Here is a 24,185-nt window from a genome sequence, read left to right as displayed (position 1 = left end):
GTGCAGCGAGCAGGAGCTACTCTTCCTTGCAGTCACGGGCTTCTCTTGTTGTGGAGCATGGGCTTAATTGCCCTGAGGCATATGGGATCTTCCTGAACCAGGGATTGAACTATGTCCTTTGCATTGTCAGGCAAATTCTTAACCGCTGGACCACCAGGGAAGTCCAGGTTTCAGTTCTTGACAGTGCGCAAATATCTTTTTGTGCTTTGGATTTTTGTTCCTTGTCTTATGGGTCATGTGTGCCTTGGGCATTTACAACCATCCTTAAATGGCTTATTTTAAGTAGATGTCCCTCGTCCCTGTATATTAATTCCGCTTGTCTGCTTCTTGTAACAGATTTCAGTTCAGATTTCAAGCTAGAGTAGGAAAAAAACGAATAAGCTTCATGTGCTAAGTTGCTTCAGTCATCTCTGACTCTTTGCAGCCCTGTAGACTGTAGCCCCCCAGGCTTCTCTCTCCATGGGATTCCTGGAGTGGGTTGCCATTTCCTCCTCCAGGGGATCTTCCTGACCCAGGGACTGAACCCATGTCTCTTATATCTCCTGCAAAACCACTAGCGCAAATTTAGAAATAAACTCTGTGTCATTTAGTTGGATAAAAAACTGTATGTTCTTTATCTTTTATTAAGTAATTATAGACATAGAAGTATAGACTGTATTTTGACTTGTGCTCCTGTCTTTAGAATACTACTAATTGGAAAATCAAATACAATAGGAGATGAGATTTGATGTAATTGGCTTTCCCTTAATGAAGCAGGAATGGTTGTTTTTAAGAACTGATAATTTCCTAATAACAGACATTCATGTAAAATATAATAACATATCTTTGTCCCAGACCATACTTTTCTATTAACTCTTTCTATGGTGTTAATAACCTCTTGACGCCAAACAAATTGAAAAGGACCATTGAATACTAGAAATTTAATTCTAACTAGAAGCCTGCAAACGTCTTGGGCCCTTTTTCACTGCATTATTTTGTCTTAATTTCAGTTCCAAATTTGGTTACATATTGTGTTTTTCAGTGTCATGTTTTAATATTAGCTGTTTTCTAAAATATGAGCCTATCATCGATTTCTTGGAATTTGCTAATGGAGGTGCCTATGAGGCTGTTAGACATTCCAATCTAGGTCCCTCTTCTCTTTGCAGTAAGGTGTGGAGGACACTGGTTAAAAAAGAGAAAGAATCCCGTTTTTAAAACCTGGCCATTCAGGATGTCTCTTCACCATTTCTCATGGTCACAGGGGTTCATAGGTTAGGATATGAACTCAGAGGGGAGATATGAGAAGGACTTGTTATTCCTCTGCTTGGATTCACCTTGGTGGTCATTTAAAATCTACTTCCTCAGGACTTCCGCAGTGGTGCAGTAGTTAAGACTTTGCCTTTCAATGCAGGGGGTGTGGGTTCAATCCCTGGCCAGGGAGTTAAGATCCCACATGCATCGTGGCCAAAAAACGAAAACATATAAGAGAAGAAATACTGCAACTAATTCAATAAAGACTTTAAAAAATGGCCCATGTCAGAAAATTAAATAAAATCTACTTCCTCAAACTTTTAACTTTTCCACCCACCTTGCATGCATGCAAAGTCACTTTAGTTGTGTCCAACTCTGTTTGACTCTGTGGACTGTAGTCCAGCAGGCTTCATCTGTCCATGGGATTCTCACTGGAGTGGGTTGCCATTTCTTTCTCCAGGGGATCGTCCCAACTCAGCAATCAAACCCATGTCTCTTACATCTTCTGCCTTGGCAGGCGGGTTCTTTACCTCTAGTGCCACCTGGGAAGCTGTCCACTGCCTTGAGGCTCCTTGCTGCTGCTGCTGCTAAGTCACTTCAGTCATGTCCGACTCTGTATGACCCCATAGACGGCAGCCAACCAGGCTCCCCCGTCCCTGGGATTCTCCAGGCAAGAACACTGGAGTAGGTTGCCATTTCCTTCTCCAATGTGTGAAAGTGAAAAGTGAAAGTGAAGTCACGCAGTCATGTCTGACTCGTAGCGACCCCATGGACTGCAGCCTACCAGGCTCCTCTGTCCATGGGATTTTCTAGGCAAGAGTACTGGAGTGGCTTTAAGTCTTGGCAAATGACCTTCTTACTATTTCTCACAGAAAATACATCTGTTAGGCAGGAACTTCCTCAAGATCCTTGCATCCAATTTGCTTCCCTTTTCCTTCTCCTCTTCTTCTCCTGTGTCCACTTCCCCAGCTGCTTCTCAGAGCTCACTCCTCCCATCAGCATCCTAGCAGACATCCGAAAGTTCTTATGATTAAAAAAAAAAAAAGCCCACCGGCTCCATTCCTGCTCATCCCCAGCTGAGTCTCCGTTTCCGTTCTCCCTTTCATGGCTGAAATTCTTACAAGGGTTATGTTTACTTGTTCCCTTGAATCTGTTTTTCCCAAGACACCAGTGGCCTCTTATTTTGCTGTCCCTGGGGATACTACTCTTTGGTCATTTAGTTTTGTGGCCCAAAAACAGTTGACACAAGGAACAGTTTCTTCCTGGAAACACTCTCTTATCACGGCTTTGGTGATTCCACTGTCTTCAGGTTTTCCTTCCTGATGCCTCCTGTATCTTGTTGCAAGCTCCTCCGCCTCCCCTCTCTTCACCAAAGTGTTTGTGGTCCTTGGGCTCTGTCCCAGCAAACTCAATTTCTCAGACCCTGCACACTGTTTTTTGGGAACCTTCTGTCCACACTGATTTCGGCCGTTACCTGTGCTGAGGACTAAACCTCCAGGGTGGGGGACCTGAGTCTGTCTGACTCAGGAACCTGTGTTCCATTTCCCCACTAAAATTATTCCCCATGAAATGATGCTTTTCATTGATTAGTTTCCCTTGGACTGCAAGGAGATCCAACCAATCCATCCTAAAGGAGATCAGTCCTGGGTGTTCATTGGAAGGACTGATGTTGAAGCTGAAACTCCAGTACTTTGGCCATCTGATGCAAAGAGCTGACTCATTTGAAAAGACCCTGATGCTGGGAAAGATTGAGGGCAGGAGGAGAAGGGGACGACAGAGGATGAAATGGTTGGATGGCATCACTGACTCAATGGACATTGGTTTGGGTGGACTACAGGAGTTGGTGATGGACAGGGAGGCCTGGCGTGCTGTGATTCATGGGGTCGCAAAGAGTTGGACATGACTGAGCAACTGAACTGAACTGAACTTATTGATTAGTTTCACTTAAGCAAACATTCAAAGTCATGAATCTGGGCTTTCCTGGTGGCTCAGTGGTAAAGAATCCACCTGCCAATTCAGGCGACGTGGGTTTGATTCCTGATCCGGGAAGATTCTTTGCCATGGAGCAACTAAGCCCATGGGCTACAACTACTGAGTCTGTGCCCGAGAGCTCGGGAGCCGCAACTACTGAGCCTGTGTGCCCTAGAAACCATGCTTCACAACAGGAGAAGCCACCACAGTGAAAAGCCCTCGCACTGCAACTAGAGAAAAGCTTCCATGACTAGAGAAAAGCCAGTGTAGCGACCAAGACCCAGCACAGCCTAAAAAAATCAGTGAATCTTCACCATAGCAGAGAATTCAGCCATTTTAGAAATCCATTAAAAATATTTTCATTTCCCCGACTTTATTTACTTGTTCTATTAAATACAGCTTATTTCTGTCTAGGTCATTCATAATGGTTGTATCAGTGATTACAGGCACTTCATTTGATTTGGCTTTGCTCTATTGCACTTCACAGATTTTTACAAACTGAAGGTTTGGGGCAACCTTGAGTTGAATAAGTCTGTAGGCACTGTTTTCCCAACAGCATTAGTTCGCTTCATGTCTCTGGGTCACATTTTGGAAATTCTTACATTATTTCAAACTTCTTTATTATTATTATTATATGATGGTGATCTATGACCAGTAGTCTTTGATGTTACTATTACACAAGGATTATGACTTGCTGAAGGCTCAGGTGATGGTTAGCACTTTTTAGCAGTAAAGTATTTCTTCCTTTAAGGTATGTACACTGTTTTGTTTAGACATAATGCTACTGTACACCTAATACACTACAGAATAGCATAAGCATAACTTTGCATGCACTGGGAAACCAAAAATTTCACGTGACTCATTTTATTCCATTACTTGGTTTATTGCGGTGGTTTGAAACTGAATGAAAGTTCCACTGAGGTCAGCCTTTGTATTATTCTGGAACACAGTGATGCTCTCAGGGGCTGAAGTGTGGGAGGTCACTTGCCCATAGCTAATGGTCCCGTAGCTGATGGCTCCAGAGTGCATGGTCCAGGCTGCTGTGCTTTTTTTCAGACTTCATATATCTTTTTATTGAAACATCTTTGCTATTGTTGTTGCACCTGGTCCTTTGCTCTTAGGCTTTTTACTGTCAGCTCGTGTCACTGTCCTTCCCTCACTCCTTTCCATCTGGGCAGAGAAATGGACACCATCTAACTTGTTGCTCGGGACAGGTGGTCTGACTGGGTTGGGTGTGGAATGTCTTGCTGGTTCTCAGACATTCTCAGGTTATTTGCCTCAGATCCCTGCCTCACAGAATCCAGGACATCCCCCCGATTATATGTACTGTCAGAATTGGGGAATGGATTTAGGGAGGAGTGGGGTCTACACGGAAAGTCACTCCAGATCATTTGGATTCCACATCTCCCCCCAGCCATCCCATATATTCCTAAGGAGAAACACTAACTTGGAGCAACTTTTTTTTTAAACACGCTTCTAGTTCTTGATTCTATATAGGTTAGGCATGCGTGCTCAGTTGTGTCTGATTCTCTGCGACCCTAGGGACTGTAGCCTTCCAGGATCCTCTGTCCATGGGATTCTCCAGGCAAGAATACTGGAGTGGGTTGCCATTTCCTCCTCCAGGGGATCTGCTTGCATCTCTTGCATCTCCTGCATTGGCAGGTGGGTTCTTTACCACTGGCACCACTTGGGAATTAGGTGCCGCATAATTGAAGCATTGTTGAATTTGCATATTCATTACTTAATACAAATCATATTTCCCATGTGTTTGTTGTTTATTGAGCCTGGTTCTGCAGTTGGCTGTAAACAGGAGAATTAAGGAACAGTGTTACTCTGTTGAATTTAGCTAGAAAGACATCTACTTCTGTGCTCTTGGGAGGCTAGTTCTCCTCTCTCTGGGAAGACTGTGCCTTAGGTGAAGAGAGTAGTTGTCCTGTGCTGGACCCAGAGAGAGGTGGGGTCAGCCAGCCAGATGAGCCAACCATCTTTGGAGTCACAGTCAGACCCAGAAAGTACCCAGGACAAATATACTGTGGAGTAAGAAGGGTTGGGGTGCTTCCCAGGTGGTGCTGGTGGTAAAGAAACCACCTGCCCTTGCTGGAGATATAAGGGACAAGAAGTTTGATCCCTGAGTTGGGCAGATCCCCTGGAGGGGGGCACGACAACCCACTCAGTATGCTTGCCCGGAGATTCCCATGGACAGAGGAGTGATTCATAGCATTGCAAAGAGTAGGACACAACTGAAGCGGCTTAGCACGCACGCAAGCAAGAAGGTGGGGGATTGCTCCAGGAGACTGGAAATCTTTGGGTCTTTGCAAGGTCTTTGCATTAGACAAACCCCAGTTGGAATCCTGGTGCTATTGTTAGTAGCTGTTTGCTCTTAGATAAGTCACTTAGCCTCTCTGTACCTTCTGTTCCTTTTCTGTAAAACAGGCCTAGTGGCATCTGCTTCATGGGGTTATATTAGTAATAGGGATTAAATTAGATGATGTCCATAAATTGGTCATCCTCTTGCTTGGCCCAGATGAATCTCTCCATGCCCACTGTTTCCTTCCTCTCCCCCTCCTCCGGATGAAGGTAGTATGTTTCCAAGGGAAGTAACAATATAGCAGAGGCATCGAGTTGATGAAGAATTCTAAAGGCGTAGGTTTTAGTATTTATCATTTAGCTAATTTACACCTGGTCTGTGAGCACTTCTCTTCTGTCTGCCTCCCTCCATTTAAATAAGCTACAAGGGACTTCCCTGGCAGTCCAGTGGTTAAGACTGTGCTTCCAAGCTTCTAGTACAGGGAATGCTAGTTCAATTCCTGGTTGGGGAGCTAAGATCCCACATGCTCTGCAGTGTGGCCAAAAAATAAAATAATAAATTACTAGTGAGGGGATAAGACGTACGGGTTTTCTACGGGTGTTTCCAGCTATAATGGCCTGTGATTTTGCATTTGGTGTTGTTCCTTGTCTGTGTGTATTATTCCCATGATAAGTCCTTGTGATACAGTAGTTTTTAATGATGATATTGAGGTTGACACCTCAGTTGCATTCCTTAAACAGTTCTTTGAAGAGAGAATTCACCAGAAGAGGTTCATCACATCATAAATCTTATTGAGCAGGTTTTGAAAATTAAATGCATTCCATGCTCTGTAAATATACAGAGGTTTTCAGTTTTTTAAAACTTTTTTATGACCACTCTCTGCTGCATGTATTTACCTAATATATTACCAGTGACATGGAAAGACTATCAGATTCAAGTATCTTCCAGGACCTAGAGCTGGTGTTACTAGTTTTTGGAAACCCATTCCACACTGAAGCATGAGCAGGTAGTGGGGGTTTAGCCAATAAGTTGTATCCGACTCTTGAGATGCCATGGACTATAACCCACCAGGCTCTTCTGTCCATGGGATTCCCCAGGCATGAATACTGGAGGGGATTGCCATTTCCTTCTCCAGGATATCTTCCTGGCCCAGGGATAGAACCAGCACCTCCTGTATTGCAGGCAGTCTCCTGCATTGAAGGTGGATTCTTTACCTGCTGAGCCACCAGGGGCTCCCTGGTGACTCCAAAGGTGGCTGCGTCTGGGACATTTTTCCAGAATTATGTGTTCAGAATCACTTCTGGGATTGTTTGTCTTCTGTATCCACATGCCTTTTACCCTGTTCAGTTACATTTTTTTGCAGTTGTTTTATTATTTTTTTCTTTTACTTGTTTATTTATTCAGCTGCATTGTCTTAGTGGCAGTACGTGGGATCTTCGTTGAGGTGCACAGTCTGTCTGGTTACTGTGTGTGGACTTAGTTGCCCCAGGCATGTGGGATCTTCATCTTAGTTCCCCAACCAGGAATCATACCCTCATCCCTTACATTGCAAGGCAGATTCTTAACTGCTGGACCACCAGGGAAGTCCCTACCCTGTTCAGTTCTTCACCTCTCCTTTTCTGGGTGCCTGATGTCCTCTGCATTCAGAAGTTGTTTTGTGGACTTTACTCTGTGCTCAAATGTTCTTTTGATGAATTTGTGAGGGAGAGAGTGGTCTCGCTGTCCTATTCCTCCGCCATCTTGTTCCTTCCCCTGTACTTCCAGCTCTCCTAAACTTGGTTTGTGGAGCATATGCCTTGAGATTCTCAGGAGCTTTAGGATGGTACAATTTATTTTTCTTATTTGCTTAGTTTTACAAAAGTAAGGTGGTAGAAAGAATATCTCCTAAAAGAAGTTAGGGTTTTTTTCTTTGTTTTGTAGAGCTGTTAATCATAATATCTTATGAGAAAAGCAATCTCTAAATCTATAGACAATTTTTTGGGGAGGAATCACATAATCTATAACCTGGGCTTTCTGTTTTGAGGGTTGTTTATAACAACCTCCAGAAACCCTCTGGAGATACTTACGACTGCGGTATGCTTTTATGGTTTTTGTTTCTATGCTATGATTCTTCAAAACTTCAAATACTATTGACAAAAATGCGTGTGTTTTATCTCTTGTAGGTTGTTATTTTACTACCTAGTGTTTTAGCTCATCTCTGTTTTAGTCTTTCAAGATTAATTAGTTGCCTTAGTGGATGAAAACTGTTCTTGAACATTTTGTGACTTTCTTAGATTAGAAGGTTGCCGTGTAATTTTATATTAAGTGTTTTACTGTACATATAATTATCTTAAGAGTGATTTTCAGGCCACTCTTGCACAGTGTTGAACATCTTTCTGGTACTCAAAAAATAATTGCTTAGATATGTTCGTTAACAATTATTTTTAAGTGCCTTTGAATAGCATGAAATATAAAGGGAAATCTACTTTATGGCTTTTAGATGGGCGATATAGTCTTTAAACACTTGGGTTCTTGACTTCAATCATAATTTCTATATACGAAAGCTTTACTAACATAGTTTTCTATGTCTGTGTGCTTTTGTGCTGAGTCTCTCAGTTGTGTCCAATTCTTGGCAACCCCATGGACTGTAGCCTGCCAGGCTTCTCTGTCTGTGGGATTTCCCAGGCAAGAATACTGCAGTATTGGCAGAAATGGCAGTTTCCTCTTTCAGGGGATTTTCCCGACCCAGGGTTCAAACCTGTGTCTCCTGCACTGGCAGGCAGATTCTTTACCACTAAGCCATCTGACTAGCCCTTTTCTAAGTCTACAGTAGTACTTTTTCCAGAAAGCTTAACAGGTTGCCAGCAGCCTCAAGATGAAGAATCTGTTTTCCTTTTAGGTAGGAGCTGGAGAGGAAGAAGAGACTTTTAGATAGAGAAAAGTTGAATTCTTGAAATGCAAGTTCCTGCTAGCACAGGGAGCAGGTGGTCACCTTGTTTTGGATGCTCTTTAAAACCAATTCTGCGTGACCTCCTCCGTCCCCTTGGGTCAGCAGCCAGGCCTTTCCCAGAGTGGCTGAATTATCTAAATCCTGCCATGGACCACTCCACTGGCTCAGCCCCACTTGTTTTTCCCGCTGGCAGGGACAAGCAGAAGGTCAGGTTATGACCTCCATGTCTTCTCAGTGTGGCAACAGTAGGAGGGACAAGGGACAGACAGGAGACCACGCCTCTGCTGGCTGTGCCATTATATTGATTAAGCATCTGCAATGTACCCCATCTTGGGTTTCTAGCACACCCACTTTTGCTACTCCTGAAAACCTCATTATAAGTCAAAACATTTATTATCAGGTTTCTTAATGTGACATCACTCTGCCAGCCACTGCTCTGGTGTGTGTTTTGTTAAATTTTGCATTATTCTGACTAATTTGCAGTCGTGGTGTTTGAATTCCATTTTCATTTGTCAGTCATCTTTTATAATAGCTTTCGAAATTATTATTTTTCTGATACGTGCAAGAATTGTTCTTTTTTTTTAAATGGGGAATTTTCAGTTTCTGTAATGTTTGAATTTTTAACAGTGAATGTGTATTCTGAGAATGCCAGCAGAAAAATTAATACATGCTTTAGGGAACAGGGTTATGATATATGCAGAGACTTAACCATAAAGGGGTTTACTGAAGCATTGTTTATAAGAGCAAATAATCTGAAACTTTGACTATCCAGTAATAGATGGTTGAGTACATTGTTTATGACCATGCAATGGAAGATTGTGCCGCCATTAAAAATTGTGCTGCTGCTGCTGCTGCTAAGTTGCTTCAGTCGTGTCCGACTCTGTGCTACAGACATGAATTTATTTATTTGGGAAGATATCTATGATATATCAAAGGGAAGAAAAGCAAGTTACAAAATAATATGTACCATATATAACCACACATTAAAAACAACAGTAGAATAGTTGATAGTTTCAAAAGCCCTCCCATGAGAAAACTACCTGGATGCTAAATAAACTACAACAGTATAACAAACATATCTTTTTTAACTTTTATTTTTGAATAATTTACAGCTTACAGAAAGGTTACAAAAATAGCACACAGAACTCCCATTTATTCTTCACTCAGATTCCCCAGTTATAAAATTCTACCCCATTTATCTTTTTGCCTTCCCTCTTTCTCGCTCTGTCTCTCTATACGTGTATGCAGAGAGAGAGATAAATAGATATAGATATATTTTTTCTGAATTATTTGAGATTAAGTTGCTGACCTATTGATACATTACTATTAAGTACTTCAGTGTGTATTTCCTAAAGACAAGGACGCTCATACGAAGCCACAGTCAACCATCAAAATCAGGAAATTAACATTAATGTCATTAATGTTACTGTTAGATCTCCTGCATCTTCTGCATTGGCAGGCAGATTCTTTACCACTGAGCCACCTGGGAAGCCCACATGTCTCTTTAGGCTTCTTCCATCTGGAATAGTCCTCAATCTTTTCTTGTGTTGGAAGAATTGAGGTCTATTTTGTAAAGCATACCTCAGTCTGAGTGTGTTAAATGTATTTTCATGATTAGATTCACATTAGGTATTTTTGATAGGGCCACCACTGAAGTTTTGCTCGGTTCTTCTCAATGTCCTCTGCTTTCAGGAGTCCCGAAATGTTGATCTGTTCCATTATTGACGGTGTTACACTTTTACTTAGCTAAGATGGTTTCTGCCAAGTTTCTCCATTGTAAAATTAATAAATATTTTGTATTTTAGTAAGTATTTAACATCCACTGTGAATGGAGATATGGTTAATATCCTGCTCTTCATCTAAATTTTGCTCAGTGGTTTTAAGTGTTCATTGGTAATTCTTCAGTTATACCCTGATAGTTGGAAATGGTGAATTTTTCTGATTCCATCATTTCTTTTATACTCATTAGTTAACATTACCTTCTTCTTCCCCGCTTTCTTCCTCTCTTCAAGAACTCACAGATGCCTGTTGTTTTTTTTTTTTTCAGTTGGTTATAATCCATTACTATCATTATTTATTCTGGTACTCAAATTGTCCCAGATTTGGCAGATGGGAGCTGCTTCAAACTGGCTCCTCTGCCCTTTTGACATGTTTTTGTTATTCTTTAAGACCTTCTTTACATTTGTTTAAAATATATTTCAGGCTTATTTTTAGCTTTCTCTGCCCCAGGCTTGGAATCATCCACTTTCCCAAGGAGGTTTGCTTGTTTTCACTGAAGAAAACACGATCTGGGTGCTACAGGGTGCTCATTGCTACAAGGTTGTTGCTGTTTCCATGCCTTCTCAGGGGACAGATCTACGAAATATATAAATGTATACAGTGCACACCTATAAACACACATACAGCTCTGTCTATCTATCCATGATGTTAGGAAAGATTGAGGGCAAGAGGTAAAGGGGGAGACAGAGGATGAGGTGGTTGGATGGCATCACCGAATCAATGGACATGAGTTTGAGCAAAGTCTGGGAGATAGTGAAGGACAGGGAAGTCTGGCGTGCTGCAGTGTATGGGGTCGCAAAGAGTCGGACACAACTGGGCGACTGAACAACAGCAGTAGTAAGTTAGACGTCTCTTCTCGTGCCCCAGAGAGGTTGTATCTTACGTTCTTCAGGAAATGTGGAGCATAGTGTCCTCTGCTTTTTATTTGTGTATTTATGACTGCACTGGGTCTTCGTTGTTGCACATAGGCTTTCTATGGTTGCGACGAGTCGGGGGCTATCCTTTGGTGCTACGCGCAGTCTTCTCGTATAAATCCAGGCAGTCAGAGCACCCATACTATTGTCCATTATACCATACTTCCCAGTGTATATGTGTTATACTGGAGTTGTAGGTTGAAGACTAATAAACCAATTCTGATGATCCCATGGACTGCCGTCTGCCAGGCTCTTCTGTCCATGAAATTCTCCAGGGAGTGGGTTGCCATGCCCTTCTCCAGGGGATCGTCCCAACCCAGGGATCGAACCTGGGTCTTCCACGTTGCAGGCAGATTCTTTCCTGTCTGAGCCACCAGGGAAGCCCCCTCATAAGCTGAAAGGGGTTTTATTATTTATTATTAGGAGGATCTGGGGTAGCTTACTGAATCAGTGGGAAACTGAGAAGCAGGCTTGGAACACAAGCAGGACCATGAAGACTGGGGAGCAGAGAATAAGCCAGATGTGTCACAGAAAGAGTTTGGTTACAAGACCAGTGCTATTGCTGCTGCCACTGGCCAGCATGGGTACCATGCTGGCTGGTGACCACTCTGGACTCTTGGATCTACTGCCATTGCTGATGTTGCATTACTGATGAGAATCTCTAACTGTCCTTCATCTTTGCATCACTCAGTAAAATTCAAAGGATTATGTAGAAGCGTTCCTTTGATGGAGCCCAGACCTCATTTTGGGCTTCCCAGGTGGCTCTTGTGGTGAAGAATCTGCCTGTCAATGCAGGAGACAGAAGACGGTTGGGTTTAGTCCCTGACTCAGGAAGATCTCTGGAGGAGGACATGGCAACCCATTCCAGTATTCTTGCCTGGAGAATCTCATGGGCAGAGGAGCCTGGTGGGCTACAGTCCATAGTGTTGCAGAGTTGGACACCACTGAAGCAACTTAGCACAGCACACACAGACTGCATTTTATTTTTTTATTTTTTTGTAGTTATTTTTTATAGGAGGCAAATTATTTTACATTATTATATTGGTTGGTTTTGCCATACATTGATATGAATTTGCCCCGGGTTTACATAAGTTCCCCCTCCTGAACCCCCCTCCCACCTCCCTCCTCCCTTTATCCTCCCTCTGGGTCATCCCCGCATGCCAGGCCCGAGCATCCTATAACATGCATTGACCCTGAACTAATGATTCGTTTCACATATGACAACATACGTGTTTCAATGCCATTCTCCCAAATCATCCCACCCTCACCCTCTCCCATAGAGTCCCAAAGACTGTTCTATACATCTGTGTCTCTTTTGCTGTCTCGTATACAGGGTTATCATTTGCATCTTTCTAAATTCCATATATATGTGTTAGTATACTGTATTGGTGTTTTTCTTTCTGGCTTACTTCACTCTGTATAATAGGCTCCAGTTTCATCCACCTCATTAGAACTGATTCAAATGTATTCTTTTTAATGGCTGAGTAATACTCCATTGTGTATATGTACCAAAGCTTTCTTATCCATTCGTCTGCAGATGGACATCTAGGTTGCTTCCATGTCCTGGCTATTATAAACAGTGCTGCAATGAACACTGGAGTACACGTGTCTCTTTCAATTCTGGTTTCCTCAGTGTGTATGCCCAGGAGTGCGATTGCTGGATCATATGGCAGTTCTATTTCCAATTTTTTGAGGAATCTCCACACTGTTCTCCATAGTGGCTGTACTAGTTTGCATTCCCACCAACAGTGTAAGAGGGTTCCTTTCTCTCCACATCCTCTCCAGCATTTATTGCATGTAGACTTTTGGATAGCAGCCATTCTGACTGGTGTGAAATGGTATCTCATTGTGGTTTTGATTTGCATTTCTCTGATGATGAGGGATGTTGAGCATTTTTTCATGTGTTTGTTAGCCATCTGTATGTCTTCTTTGGAGAAATGTCTGTTTAGTTCTTCGGCCCATTTTTTGATTGGGTCATTTATTTTTCCGGAATTGAGCTGCAGGAGCTGCTTGTATATTTTGGAGATTAATCCTTTATCAGTTGCTTCATTTGCTATTATTTTCTCCCATTCTGAAGGCTGTCTTTTCACCTTACTTATAGTTTCCTTTGCTGTGCAGAAGCTTTTGATTTTAATTAGGTCCCATTTGTTTATTTTTGCTTTTATTTCCAATATTCTGAGAGGTGGGTCATGGAGGATCCTGCTGTGATTTATGTCGGAGAGTGTTTTGCCTACGTTCTCCTCTAGGTGTTTTATAGTTTCTGGTCTTACATTTAGCTCTCTAATCCATTTTGAGTTTATTTTGGTGTATGGTGTTAGGAAGTGTTCTAGTTTCATTCTTTTACAAGTGGCTGACCAGTTTTCCCAGCACCACTTGTTAAAGAGACTGTCTTTTCTCCATTGTATATTCTTGCCTCCTTTGTCAAAGATGAGGTGTCCATAGGTGCGTGGATTTATTTCTGGGCTTTCTATTTTGTTCCATTGATCTATATTTCTGTCTTTATGCCAGTACCATACTGTCTTGATGACTGTGGCTTTGTAGTAGAGCCTGAAGTCCGGCAGGTTAATTCCCCCAGTTCCATTTTTCTTCCTCAAGATTGCTTTGGCTATTCGAGGTTTTTTGTATTTCCATACAAATTGTGAGATTATTTGTTCTAGTTCTGAGAAAAATATCTTTGGTAGCTTGATAGGGATTGCATTGAATGTATAAATTATTTTGGGTAGTATACTCATTTTTACAATATTTATTCTTCCAATCCATGAACATGGTATATTTCTCCATCTATTAGTGTCCTCTTTGATTGCTTTCAGTAGTGTTTTATAGTTTTCTATGTACAAGTCTTTTGTTTCCTTAGGTAGATATATTCCTAAGTATTTAATTCTTTTCGTTGCAACAGTGAATGGAATAGTTTCCTTAATTTCTCTTTCTATTTTCTCATTATTAGTGTATAGGAATGCAAGGGATTTCTGTGTGTTGATTTTATATCCTGCAACGTTACTGTAATCATTGATTAGCTCTAGTAGTTTTCTGGTAGAGTCTCTAGGGTTTTCTGTGTAGAGGATCATGTCATCAGTGAACAGTGAAAGTTTTACTTCTTCTTTTCCAATTTATATTCCTTTTATGTCTTTTTCTGCTCTGATTGCTGTAGCCAAAACTTCCAGAACTATGTTGAATAGTAGTGGTGAGAGTGGGCACCCTTGTCTTGTTCCTGACTTTAGGGGAAATGCTTTCAGTTTTTCACCATTGAGGATAATGTTTGCTGTGGGTTTGTCATATATAGCTTTTATTATGTTGAGGTATGTCCCTTCTATTCTCACTTTCTGGAGGGTTTTTATCATAAATGGATGTTGAATTTTGTCGAAGGCTTTCTCTGCATCTATTGAGATAATCATATGATTTTTATTTTTCAGTTTGTTAATGTGGTGTATTAGGTTGACTGATTTGCGGATATTGAAGAATCCTTGCATTCCTGGGATAAAGCCCACTTGGTCATGATGTATGATCTTCTTAATATGCTGTTGGATTCTGATTGCTAGAATTTGGTTAAGGATTTTTACATCTGTGTTCATCAGTGATATTGGCCTGTAGTTTTCTTTTTTTGTGGGGTCTTTACCAGGTTTTGGGATTAGGGTGATGGTGGCCTCATAGAATGAGTTTGGAAGTTTCCCTTCCTCAGCAATTTTCTGGAAGAGTTTGAGTAGAATAGGTGTTAGCTGTTCTCTAAAATTTTGGTAGAATTCAGCTGTGAAGCCGCACAGACTGCATTTTAAAAAGACCAGATTTGGTATGCTTTCGGATTTAATTGTCCTGGTAGACTCTGGGCAGAATGGTAACAGAAACAAATAACTTTCCCAGTGTTGATCTTTAAAGATGTAAGATACTTTTTCAGTTAACCTTGATCCTGTTATGTGATGAAACAGGTCAGTAACATAATTTAAGGAGTTGGCAATTAAAGAATCAGAAGGCACTGGTTCAGTTCAGCTCAGTTCAGTCGCTCAGTCGTGTCCGACTCTCTGCAACCCCATGAATCACAGCTCGCCAGGTCTCCCTGTCCATCACCAACTCCTGGAGTTCACCCAAACTCATGTCCATAGAGTCGGTGATGCCATCCAGCCATCTCATTCTCTGTCGTCCCCTTCTCCTCCCGCCCCCAACCTTTCCCAGCATCAGAGTCTTTTCCAGTGAGTCAACTCGTCGCATGAGGTGGCCAAAGTATTGCAGTTTCAGCTTTAGCATCAGTCCCTCCCATGAACACCCAGGATTGATGCATATTGGTTAAATCCAGTGAAATTCAGAGTGACCATTTTTGGTTCATTCTGTTTGGGTCATAGATTAAAAAGCATGAATTCCAGGTGGCTGATAACTGAGTCATAAAATACATCTGGGTTTTCTGGTTAATTTTAACTGTAGGTGAAGAACTTCAGTGAATATTAAAAGGTAATATATTTTAGAAAAAGTCTGGTGATTTTGCTCATAAATATGCTCAGGATCAATGTTTTAAGAATTTTGTTATACAGGCCAAAGTTCCCTTTCACAAATGCTGTAACAAAATATTTTCAAGCCTTATCTGATGGCTCACTGAATGTAAGCACTAATCCATATAACAAAATTTCAGTGTAGTACAAAAAGTTGGGTCAGGCCATGAAACAAGATTTGACTTTTATCAACAACACTTAGTGGAAATCATTTTACTAGAATTCTGAACTTACTGATTAAACTTTTGAATGCTTACTATAAACCAGGCAATGTACAAAGTTCTCTGTGTGTGTATACCTATCTATCTGTATATATCTTATCTTTTAATCCTCAAATAACCTATAAAATAAATATTATTATTGATACTTTAAGGCTAAAACTGAGGCTGGGAGAAATAACTTGCCTAAGGTCACACAGGAAGTGATGGAGTTGAGTTTTCAATTCGCATTTGTTTGACCCTTGAGATTGCTCATTGTACTAGGAAGAAAAATCCTTAATTAGATCACAGCTTAACTCCAGATTATCAATAATTCTTGAATTTTTAGCTCAAGAGGCTTCCTTGTCACTAGTTTTTAGAGGACAGCTTTCTATTTTCAAGAACTGCTATTCCATCCAAGATTCATTCTCTGAGTTAAAAGAATATAAATCGTTACTGTCACATATAGTCTTTTGCTGTTTATCCTATTCTTGCATGTTGCTGTATTGGATGTGTGGGTGATATGATTTTCTCATGGTTTAGGTGGGACATGAAGGGTAAGGTGGGCAATGTGGCATCTCAGGTCATTTCTGATACTCACAACTACTGACTGTTAGGAATTTGTAAAAATATTCCGTCCTTTCTTGAAAAAAACCGTGGGTACCTCTTGGAGGCAACAGATATTGTACTTTTCCATGCATCTTGTAATAGAATCCTTCGAGCTTCAACTTAAGTTTGGGATTTCTAAAATTGAGAAGACAAGTTTTGTTCCATCTTTATCTTTCATGGTTTGGGGACTTGCCTGGTGTCCAGTGGTTAGGGCTCCGTGCTTCCACTGCAGGGGATGTGGATTCCATCCCTGGTTGGGAAACTAAGATCCTGCATGCTGTCTGGCATGGCACATATCCCCCCTCAAAGATAAAAACACCAAAAACTTGAGTGGTTTGACTTAGTTTTCTGACTCAAGATTGATTTTTAGTCTTTTATAAGTACTTCAGAAAACTTGTGAATTATACAACTCTCATTTTAGCATTGAAAATGCTTCTCCTAACCATAATGTTTATTATTACCCTAATCCTGGTAGTGTAGCAATAACTGAAGTTTAGGAAATGAGATGTAGCCAACCTGATGCAGGGTAAGAGCTTGGTGTTATTGGCAATAGACAGTCTTAAATAATTTTTCAGAATTTTAATACTCATTATACTGTACTGATTTTGCTTGCTAATATTCTGTTACTTTGAATATGAAATGTTTCCCCCTCAATTTAATTTTATTGAGTATAATGGGCTTTGAGGGTATATATGTGTGTGTGTGTATAAAATAAATATATATATATTTTCAATTCAGGTGCTTTAAGAGTGCTATATGGAGCTCTAGAAGGCAAATGTGGTACTGGGGTCAGAGGTTAATAGATTCAAAGCTGCATCTCTGAATTCCTCCACAGCTGAATTTGTATACATACACCCATCACTCCCTGTCTAGGCTCAACGCTTTTTAGTCTGATATATCGGTGGTGCCAGTGGTAAAGAACCTGCCTGCCAATGCAGGAGATGTAAGAGACACAGATTTGATCCCTGGGTTGGGATGATGCCCTGGAGGAAGGCACGACAACTCACTCCAGTATCCTTGCCTGGAGAATCCCATGGACAGAGGAGCCTGGCAGGCTATGATCCATAGGGTTGCAGAGTTGGACATAACTGAAGCAACTTAGCACACATGCATGCATAGACAAATACCCTGGCAGAGTGGGGCAAACTGTTATGTCTTTATTTTCATTAGCAGAGCTCTCAGGAAAGGCCTGCTTTATAGTCTGACAAGAGAATTTTTTATGTGTGAATGGGAGAATTCAAAAGGACTGGAAGATTTTTTTTTTCTTTAGTTTGCAAAGTGATACACCCCTGTATATATGGTAGATGAATTTCTTTTTTTCTCCTAAGTAACCATCCTACAGAAGCAGTAGAAATTATTTGTAATTTGCACGTCTTTATAATGATACTTTAAAAGCTCTGTGGCTTGGGTCCTGGGGCCAGGGCATAGAAACTCTTTCATGGTAGCAAACGAAGGAGTTCCTTAGAACAGGAGGTGAACTGCAACAGAATGCTTGAGGCAATATTAAATTGGGGTGATTTTTTAGAAAGTGACAAATGGTTTATGTTTCCTAAATCTGAGATGGGTTCTACCAGTTCTAAATGGCTGCCAAGTTATGTTATCACTTGCCGGCTTTGTAACGGCCTCAATTATTTCCTTCCTCAGCCCTGTATGATGAGATTCGTCAGTTTCGCAAGGCCTGTGGGGAGGCTCATCTCAAAACCATCTTAGCCACAGGAGAACTTGGATCTCTCACCAACGTCTATAAAGCCAGTATGATAGCCATGATGGCAGGTAAGTGTTTTATATTGAAATGATGGTATATATTGAATGGATGCTTTTAAGACAAATTGGTAAGTCGAAGCATTTGGCTATTAACTGAAAGTGCTAACCACTTGGAGGTTTTTTGTGTGTGTGTGTGGGAGGGGTCAGCTATTTTATGAATACACGTGCAGTGGGAAATGGTCACAAACTTGGCTTTCTTCCATGTTTTTGGGTGGCGTTTCATCACTGCATTATCCTTGTAAGGCAGTAGATGGCTCTCTTGTTAGTGAATTGCCTTCTGCGTTAGTCTTTGATTATTCATTCATCAACATATGTTAGACAGGAATTTCTTTAACTTATTCCTCTCTGTGAATTTAAGTGTTTGATTTTTTTCAGAGATCCATATCCGTCCTGTCTAAGGCAGCCTGAGCTTTTGTCTGTGTTTTATTTTTTCTTCTTCTTAAATTCAGGGCAGTGTCATTGTGTTTTGTTTTTTTTTTGAAATGTAGCTTGACTCAGTCTTTGTGTTCACAAACAGCAGGTCCAGCTATTCATGCACCCAAGCTTGACACTGATTGCTTTTTCTCACCTTTTAGGAATCAGCGAATCAGTCTTGAGAGTTCTGTTTTTCACTGTATCTCATGCATTCTCTCCATCCTGTGTGGTGCTATCTTAGGCCACTGTCATTCCCCACATGGATCACTTCACCGGTCTTCTAACTAGTTTCCCCGGCTCTGCTTCTGTCCCCTTTCAATCTGTTCTCCACACTGTTGCCAGAATGTTCTCTCAGGAATGCTAATTGGGTTGTGGTACTGCTTGTTTAAAATCCTTTGGTGGCCGCCCTTCTTTTTCAAGATACAGTATAAATTCCTTCAGCTTGGCTTTGATAAAGGTCCTTCCCAAGACCCTGCCTGAGCCTCCACCGTCTCCTCCTTTTCATATGCGGGGCACCATGGAGTTGCCTGCCGTGCCCTGCAGGTGGTGTAGGATCTTCTGTTGTGCACAGACTGTAGCTCTGGCTCAGGGGCTCAGTAGTTGCAGCATCATGCTGGCTTTCTGGTTGTGGCACATGGGCTGCAGACGTCCGTAGGATGGTTACTTAGGAGAAAAAAAGAAATTCATCTACCATGGGCTTAGTTGCTCTGCAGCATGTGAGATCTTAGTTCCCTGACCAGGGATCAGACCCTCATCCCCTGCATTGCAACGTGGATTATTAACCACTGGACCACCAGGGAAATCCTCCCCATAGAGGTTTATTGAAACCTCTCTCAGATAACTTACCATACCGTGACGGAGTGTTGCATCTTTAGCTGCCCTACTAGTGGCTCCATGTTTGGATGAATATACGTGACTTCCTGGTTCTTAAATTTGGGCCTCTATTGCACTCACCCTCTAGATTTTTCTACTCATGTACTTTTCACTGAAGACTCTCTCAGACCTAGTGTGGTTCCCTGGAATTGTACTGAAAATCAGCCGACCAGGCATTAATGAAGCTGTTGCTCTGGTTTGCTGCTGTATCCAAAAGAACTCTGCTCTGCTTATTTTATTTAGAGTGAAATCTCTGAAAACCTAAGGATAGGGAAGAATGGAACATTGTAATGAAAGAGTCATCAGTTACATTGGCATTCCAAAGGTCCCCAATGATAGAAGATGCTGGAACCCTCAGGAGCCTGGGGAAAGCCCATTGGAGTACTAGGTAGACAGGTAGCCTCCCTTTTCATGCTCCTAGAAACAGGACCAGGGAGTTAGCCCAGAATGGCATGATCCAGGTCACAGTGAAAGTGTATTCATTCTGGGTGAGCAAGCCAGCCCTGTACTTATTGCTTAAAATAAGAACATTATTAAGTCCTCATGCTTGGACGCGTCTGTTCCACCCTCCACCCCACCCTTTGCATCCACAGACAGAAATGTGACTGGAAACATGCCGTCACCTGTCTCTTCCTGTTGGCTTGTATCCCTGTCCATCTTGTTTATCTCCTTCAGTTTTTCATCTGATCAGTGTCTGATACTGTGAGTGATAGAACTTGTATTTGTGATGTGCTTTACTGCTGCTGCTGCTGTGTCACTTCAGTTGTGTCCGACTCTGTGTGACCCCATAGACGGAAGCCCACCAGGGTCCCCCGTCCCTGGGATTCTCCAGGCAAGAACACTGGAGTGGGTTGCCATTTCCTTCTCCAATGTGTGAAAGTGAAAAGTGAAAGTGAAGTCGCTCAGTCGTGTCCGACCGTTAGCGACCCCACGGACTGCAGCCTACCAGGCTCCTCCATCCATGGGATTTTCTAGGCAAGAGTACTGGAGTGGCTTGCCACTGCCTTCTAGAAACTTCAAAATTATGTTCCTTCACCTTCACACCAGCCCTGTAGCTGATGAAGAAACTTAAGATGGAGGGACTTGCCTAAGGTCCCAAAGTTAATTGATCATATCACTCATTATTTGAACCCAAGTGTTCTGGCCTCAGGTGTATCGCTTTTTCAGTTTCAACTCGTCTGTCTCCCAAGGCACTGTGCCAGACCTTACCGTGAGTTAAAGGCACAGTCTTTGTGAGATGTGTGTGAAAGCATCTAACACTTCCTGACCCACAGTTTTTGCTTCTCATTCTGTTACAGAGGTATATAATAGAAATGAAGTCGTTTTTGAAAAATTTTTTAAATGAAATGTGTGGATTGCCTTCACATTTCATCCTGTTTCTGTATTATCTAAATTTTTTTTTGTTTTCTTCAAAATCAGCTCCATTGAAGTAAATTTATATTCAATAAAGTTCAAGTGTTAACATGTACGATATGGTGAGTTTTGACAATTTGTATATTCCGTCTTCCCAGAAACAGCCTTTGTTTCTCTTTGCTGTCAGTTCCACTCTTTTTAACCTTCTGCTCCAGGTGCAGTAGCTGATCTGATTTTATCACTGTGGATTAGCTTTGCCAGTTTTAGAACGTTATACAGTATGTACTCTTCTATGTTTGTTCACCTACATGCCCTGAGGTGTAATAGCTATGAGATCCATTCATGTCGTCCTGTGTATAAGAAGTTTGCATGCTTGTTTTTCATTGTACAAATATAGGAGTTGCTGAATTTATTGATGTAAGGTGTTTAGAATATTCTCTTCCTAGTCCGATGTCTGTAGGGTCTGTAGTTATATCTCCTTCTTTATTCCCAACATCAACCATTTTTGTTTTCTTTCCTGTTATTGTCGTTATTCTTTGTTTTGTTTTGGTAGAAAATATAGTCTTGCTAGGGATCTGCCAGTTTTATTAATCTTTTCAAAGAACCAATATTCTGCTTTTTTTGCTTTATCATTCAGTTTTAAATGTTTTCTAATTTTTCTAGTTATTTAGAATGTTATTGGAGTGTTATTTAGAATGAAATGTTTAATTTCCAAACATTTTATGTTTCTATGGATATCATTATTACTGACTTAAAATTTAAAATTCTTTTATGCTCAGAGAATATCCATCTTGAGAATCTTGTGCCTTTTGTAATTAATGAGATTTATTTTATACTTCAAGTGCACTGAAAAAAGTGTCATTTTTTGCCAATGTCAGTCGTAATGTTCTGTTCAGTTCAGTTCAGTCGGTCAGGTGTGTCCAACGTTTTGCAACCTCATGAATCACAGCATGCCAGGCCTCTCTGTCCATCACCAACTCCCGGAGTTCACTCAAACTCATGTCCATTGAGCTGGTGATGCCATCCAGCCATCTCATTCTCTGTCATCCCCTTCTCTTCCAGCCCCCAATCCCTCCCAGCATCAGAGTCTTTTCCAGTGAGTCAACTGTAAATGTCAGTTAACTCAAGTTGGTTGGTCAAATTTTTTAGATCTGATTTTGTTTGGTTTTATTTTGGTCTGCTGCTGTTAAGTCACTTCAGTCGTGTCCAACTCTGTGTGACCCCATAGATGGAAGCCCACCAGGCTCCCCTGTCCCTGGGACTCTCCAGGCAAGAACACTGGAGTGGGTTGCCATTTCCTTCTCCAATGTGTGAAAGTGAAAAATGAAAGTGAAGTCACTCAGTCGTGTCCAACCCTTAGCAACCCCATGGACTGCAGCCTACGAGGCTCCTCCATCCATGGGATTTTCTAGGCAATAGGACTGGAGTGGTTTGCCATTGCCTTCTCCGATATTTTGTTCTACTTGTTCTATTAATTTATTAAACATCAAAGATTTCTGATCACTGATCACCATAACAAATATAATAGTAATGAAAATTTTTGAAACATTTCAAGAATTACCAAAACATGGCACAGAGACTTGAAATGGTACTGATAGACTTACCTGATGAAGGGTTGCCACAAACCTTCAATTTACAGAAAATGCTATATCTGTAAAGTGTAATAATGCAAAGCACAATAAAATGAGGCATACCTATATTCCTCTTTACACTTCATATGTCACAAATATAAAAACCTTACAGCAGTTCCATTTACACCCTCATTAGTCCCCAGAATTATTTTACTGTTCTTCTTCTACCTGTTTATAAACCCCTCCTCAAAGTGATGTGATTTTTAATAGTCATTTGTCTTTTAAGGGAATTAAAAGAAGAAACCTAGGTAAAACCAGTCTTCTGCATGTCATTTCTTTATCTCTTCTTCTTCCTGTAGTCTGCTGGTGATTAGTTCTCTCAGATTTTGTTCATTGGAAAATGTCTTTTTTCACCTCCATGTTTCAAGGGTGGTTTGCTGAATATAGAGTTTCAGGTTACAGTTGTGGTTTTCTTTGTATTCATCCTTCCTTGGAGTTTATTGAGCTTCTTGGATTTGTAGGTTGTTGTTTTAGACATTTAAAAAAATATTTTTTCAAATATATTTTCTTCCCCAGACTTTTTTTCCTTTTGGGACCCAAGTTCCTGAGTGTTAGATATTGTCCACAGCTTACTGGGGCCTGTTAACTTCAATTTTAAACTCCCCTCCAACCCCCAGCCCCCTTTTTCTGAATGGCTAATATACGTGGATCTTTCTTCAAGTTCATTGACGCTTATTTTCTACCTTAACTTTACTTTTATGCCCATCCACTGAAATCTGTGCTGATGAACATTTTTAGTTTTAGAATCCATTTATTATTTTTTAGAATTTTAATTTTTCTACTCTTTTCCATTTTTATCATTCATTGAGATCATATTTTCTTTAAAATTCTTGAACATATTTGTAATAGCTGATTAAAAGTCCTTATCTGCTTATTTGTATATCTGAATTACCTATGGTCTTTATCTTGAGCTGCCAGTTTCCCAATATCTTGAGCTGCCTAAAAATAGTTGCCTTATATATTTTGTTCAGTTGTACAGTTATTTATATAACTATTTATAGCAGGAGGGCAAGTCGCACAACATTTATTCTATCATGTCTGGAATTCTTCATGGCTTTTGTTTTCCCATTGATTTATCATCAAAAATCTTGAAAGGAGTTTGTCATTTACATACATAATAATTTTTATCTTATAATTTTGATAGCCATTTCTATTATTATAAACCCAGTTCTCTAAAGAGAGAGATGTAAATATATATATAACTATGTTAGTCTGGGGTAATACATCACTGTAAGTAAACACTTGGTTATCCAGAGTGTGTTTACATTTTTGGTCAACTAAGTGATTAGTAGCCTAGTTTTTGGTTTAATCTAAGGCTTCCCTGGTAGTTCAGTCCGTAAAGAATCTGCCTGCAGTGCAGGAGACCCAGGTTTGATCCCTGGGTCGGGAAGATCCCCTGGAGAAGGACATGGTAAACCACTCCAGTATCCTTGCCTGGAAAATTCCATGGACAGAGGAGCCTGGGTTGTAGTCCATGGGTTGCAAAGAGCCGGGCACGACTGAGGAACTAACATTGAGGACTCTTTCAAAATGTTTTAGGGGAAGGAGCCATGGTCATGGGAGTTAGAAGATTTGGACTCTTGTTCTGTCTTACAGAATTTGTGACCCTTGAACAAAGAAATTCATTTAATTATCAGTTCAAATGAAGTAACACATGTGATTTTGGTGTAGCTGTGGGTGCTAAGTCACTTCAGTCATGTCCAACTCTTTGTGACCCCACAGATGGTAGCCTGCCAAG

General features: G+C 40.9%; 1 protein-coding gene across 1 annotated transcript in view; it reads left to right on the top strand.

The window, feature by feature from the left end:
* DERA (deoxyribose-phosphate aldolase) overlaps positions 1-24,185 on the top strand; it is a 119,066-nt gene that overhangs the window by 49,926 nt on the left and 44,955 nt on the right. The window contains exon 6 of the mRNA XM_055394916.2: positions 18,057-18,185. Within this exon, the coding sequence (XP_055250891.2) occupies positions 18,057-18,185 (129 nt within the window). The remainder of the gene's footprint in view (positions 1-18,056; positions 18,186-24,185) is intronic.

Source organism: Moschus berezovskii, chromosome 6 (assembly GCF_049115385.1).
Source record: "Moschus berezovskii isolate FMDL1 chromosome 6, NW_MosBer_1.0, whole genome shotgun sequence".
NCBI classification, from domain to species: Eukaryota; Metazoa; Chordata; class Mammalia; order Artiodactyla; family Moschidae; genus Moschus; species Moschus berezovskii.
This window is presented reverse-complemented; position numbering and strand designations above follow the sequence as displayed.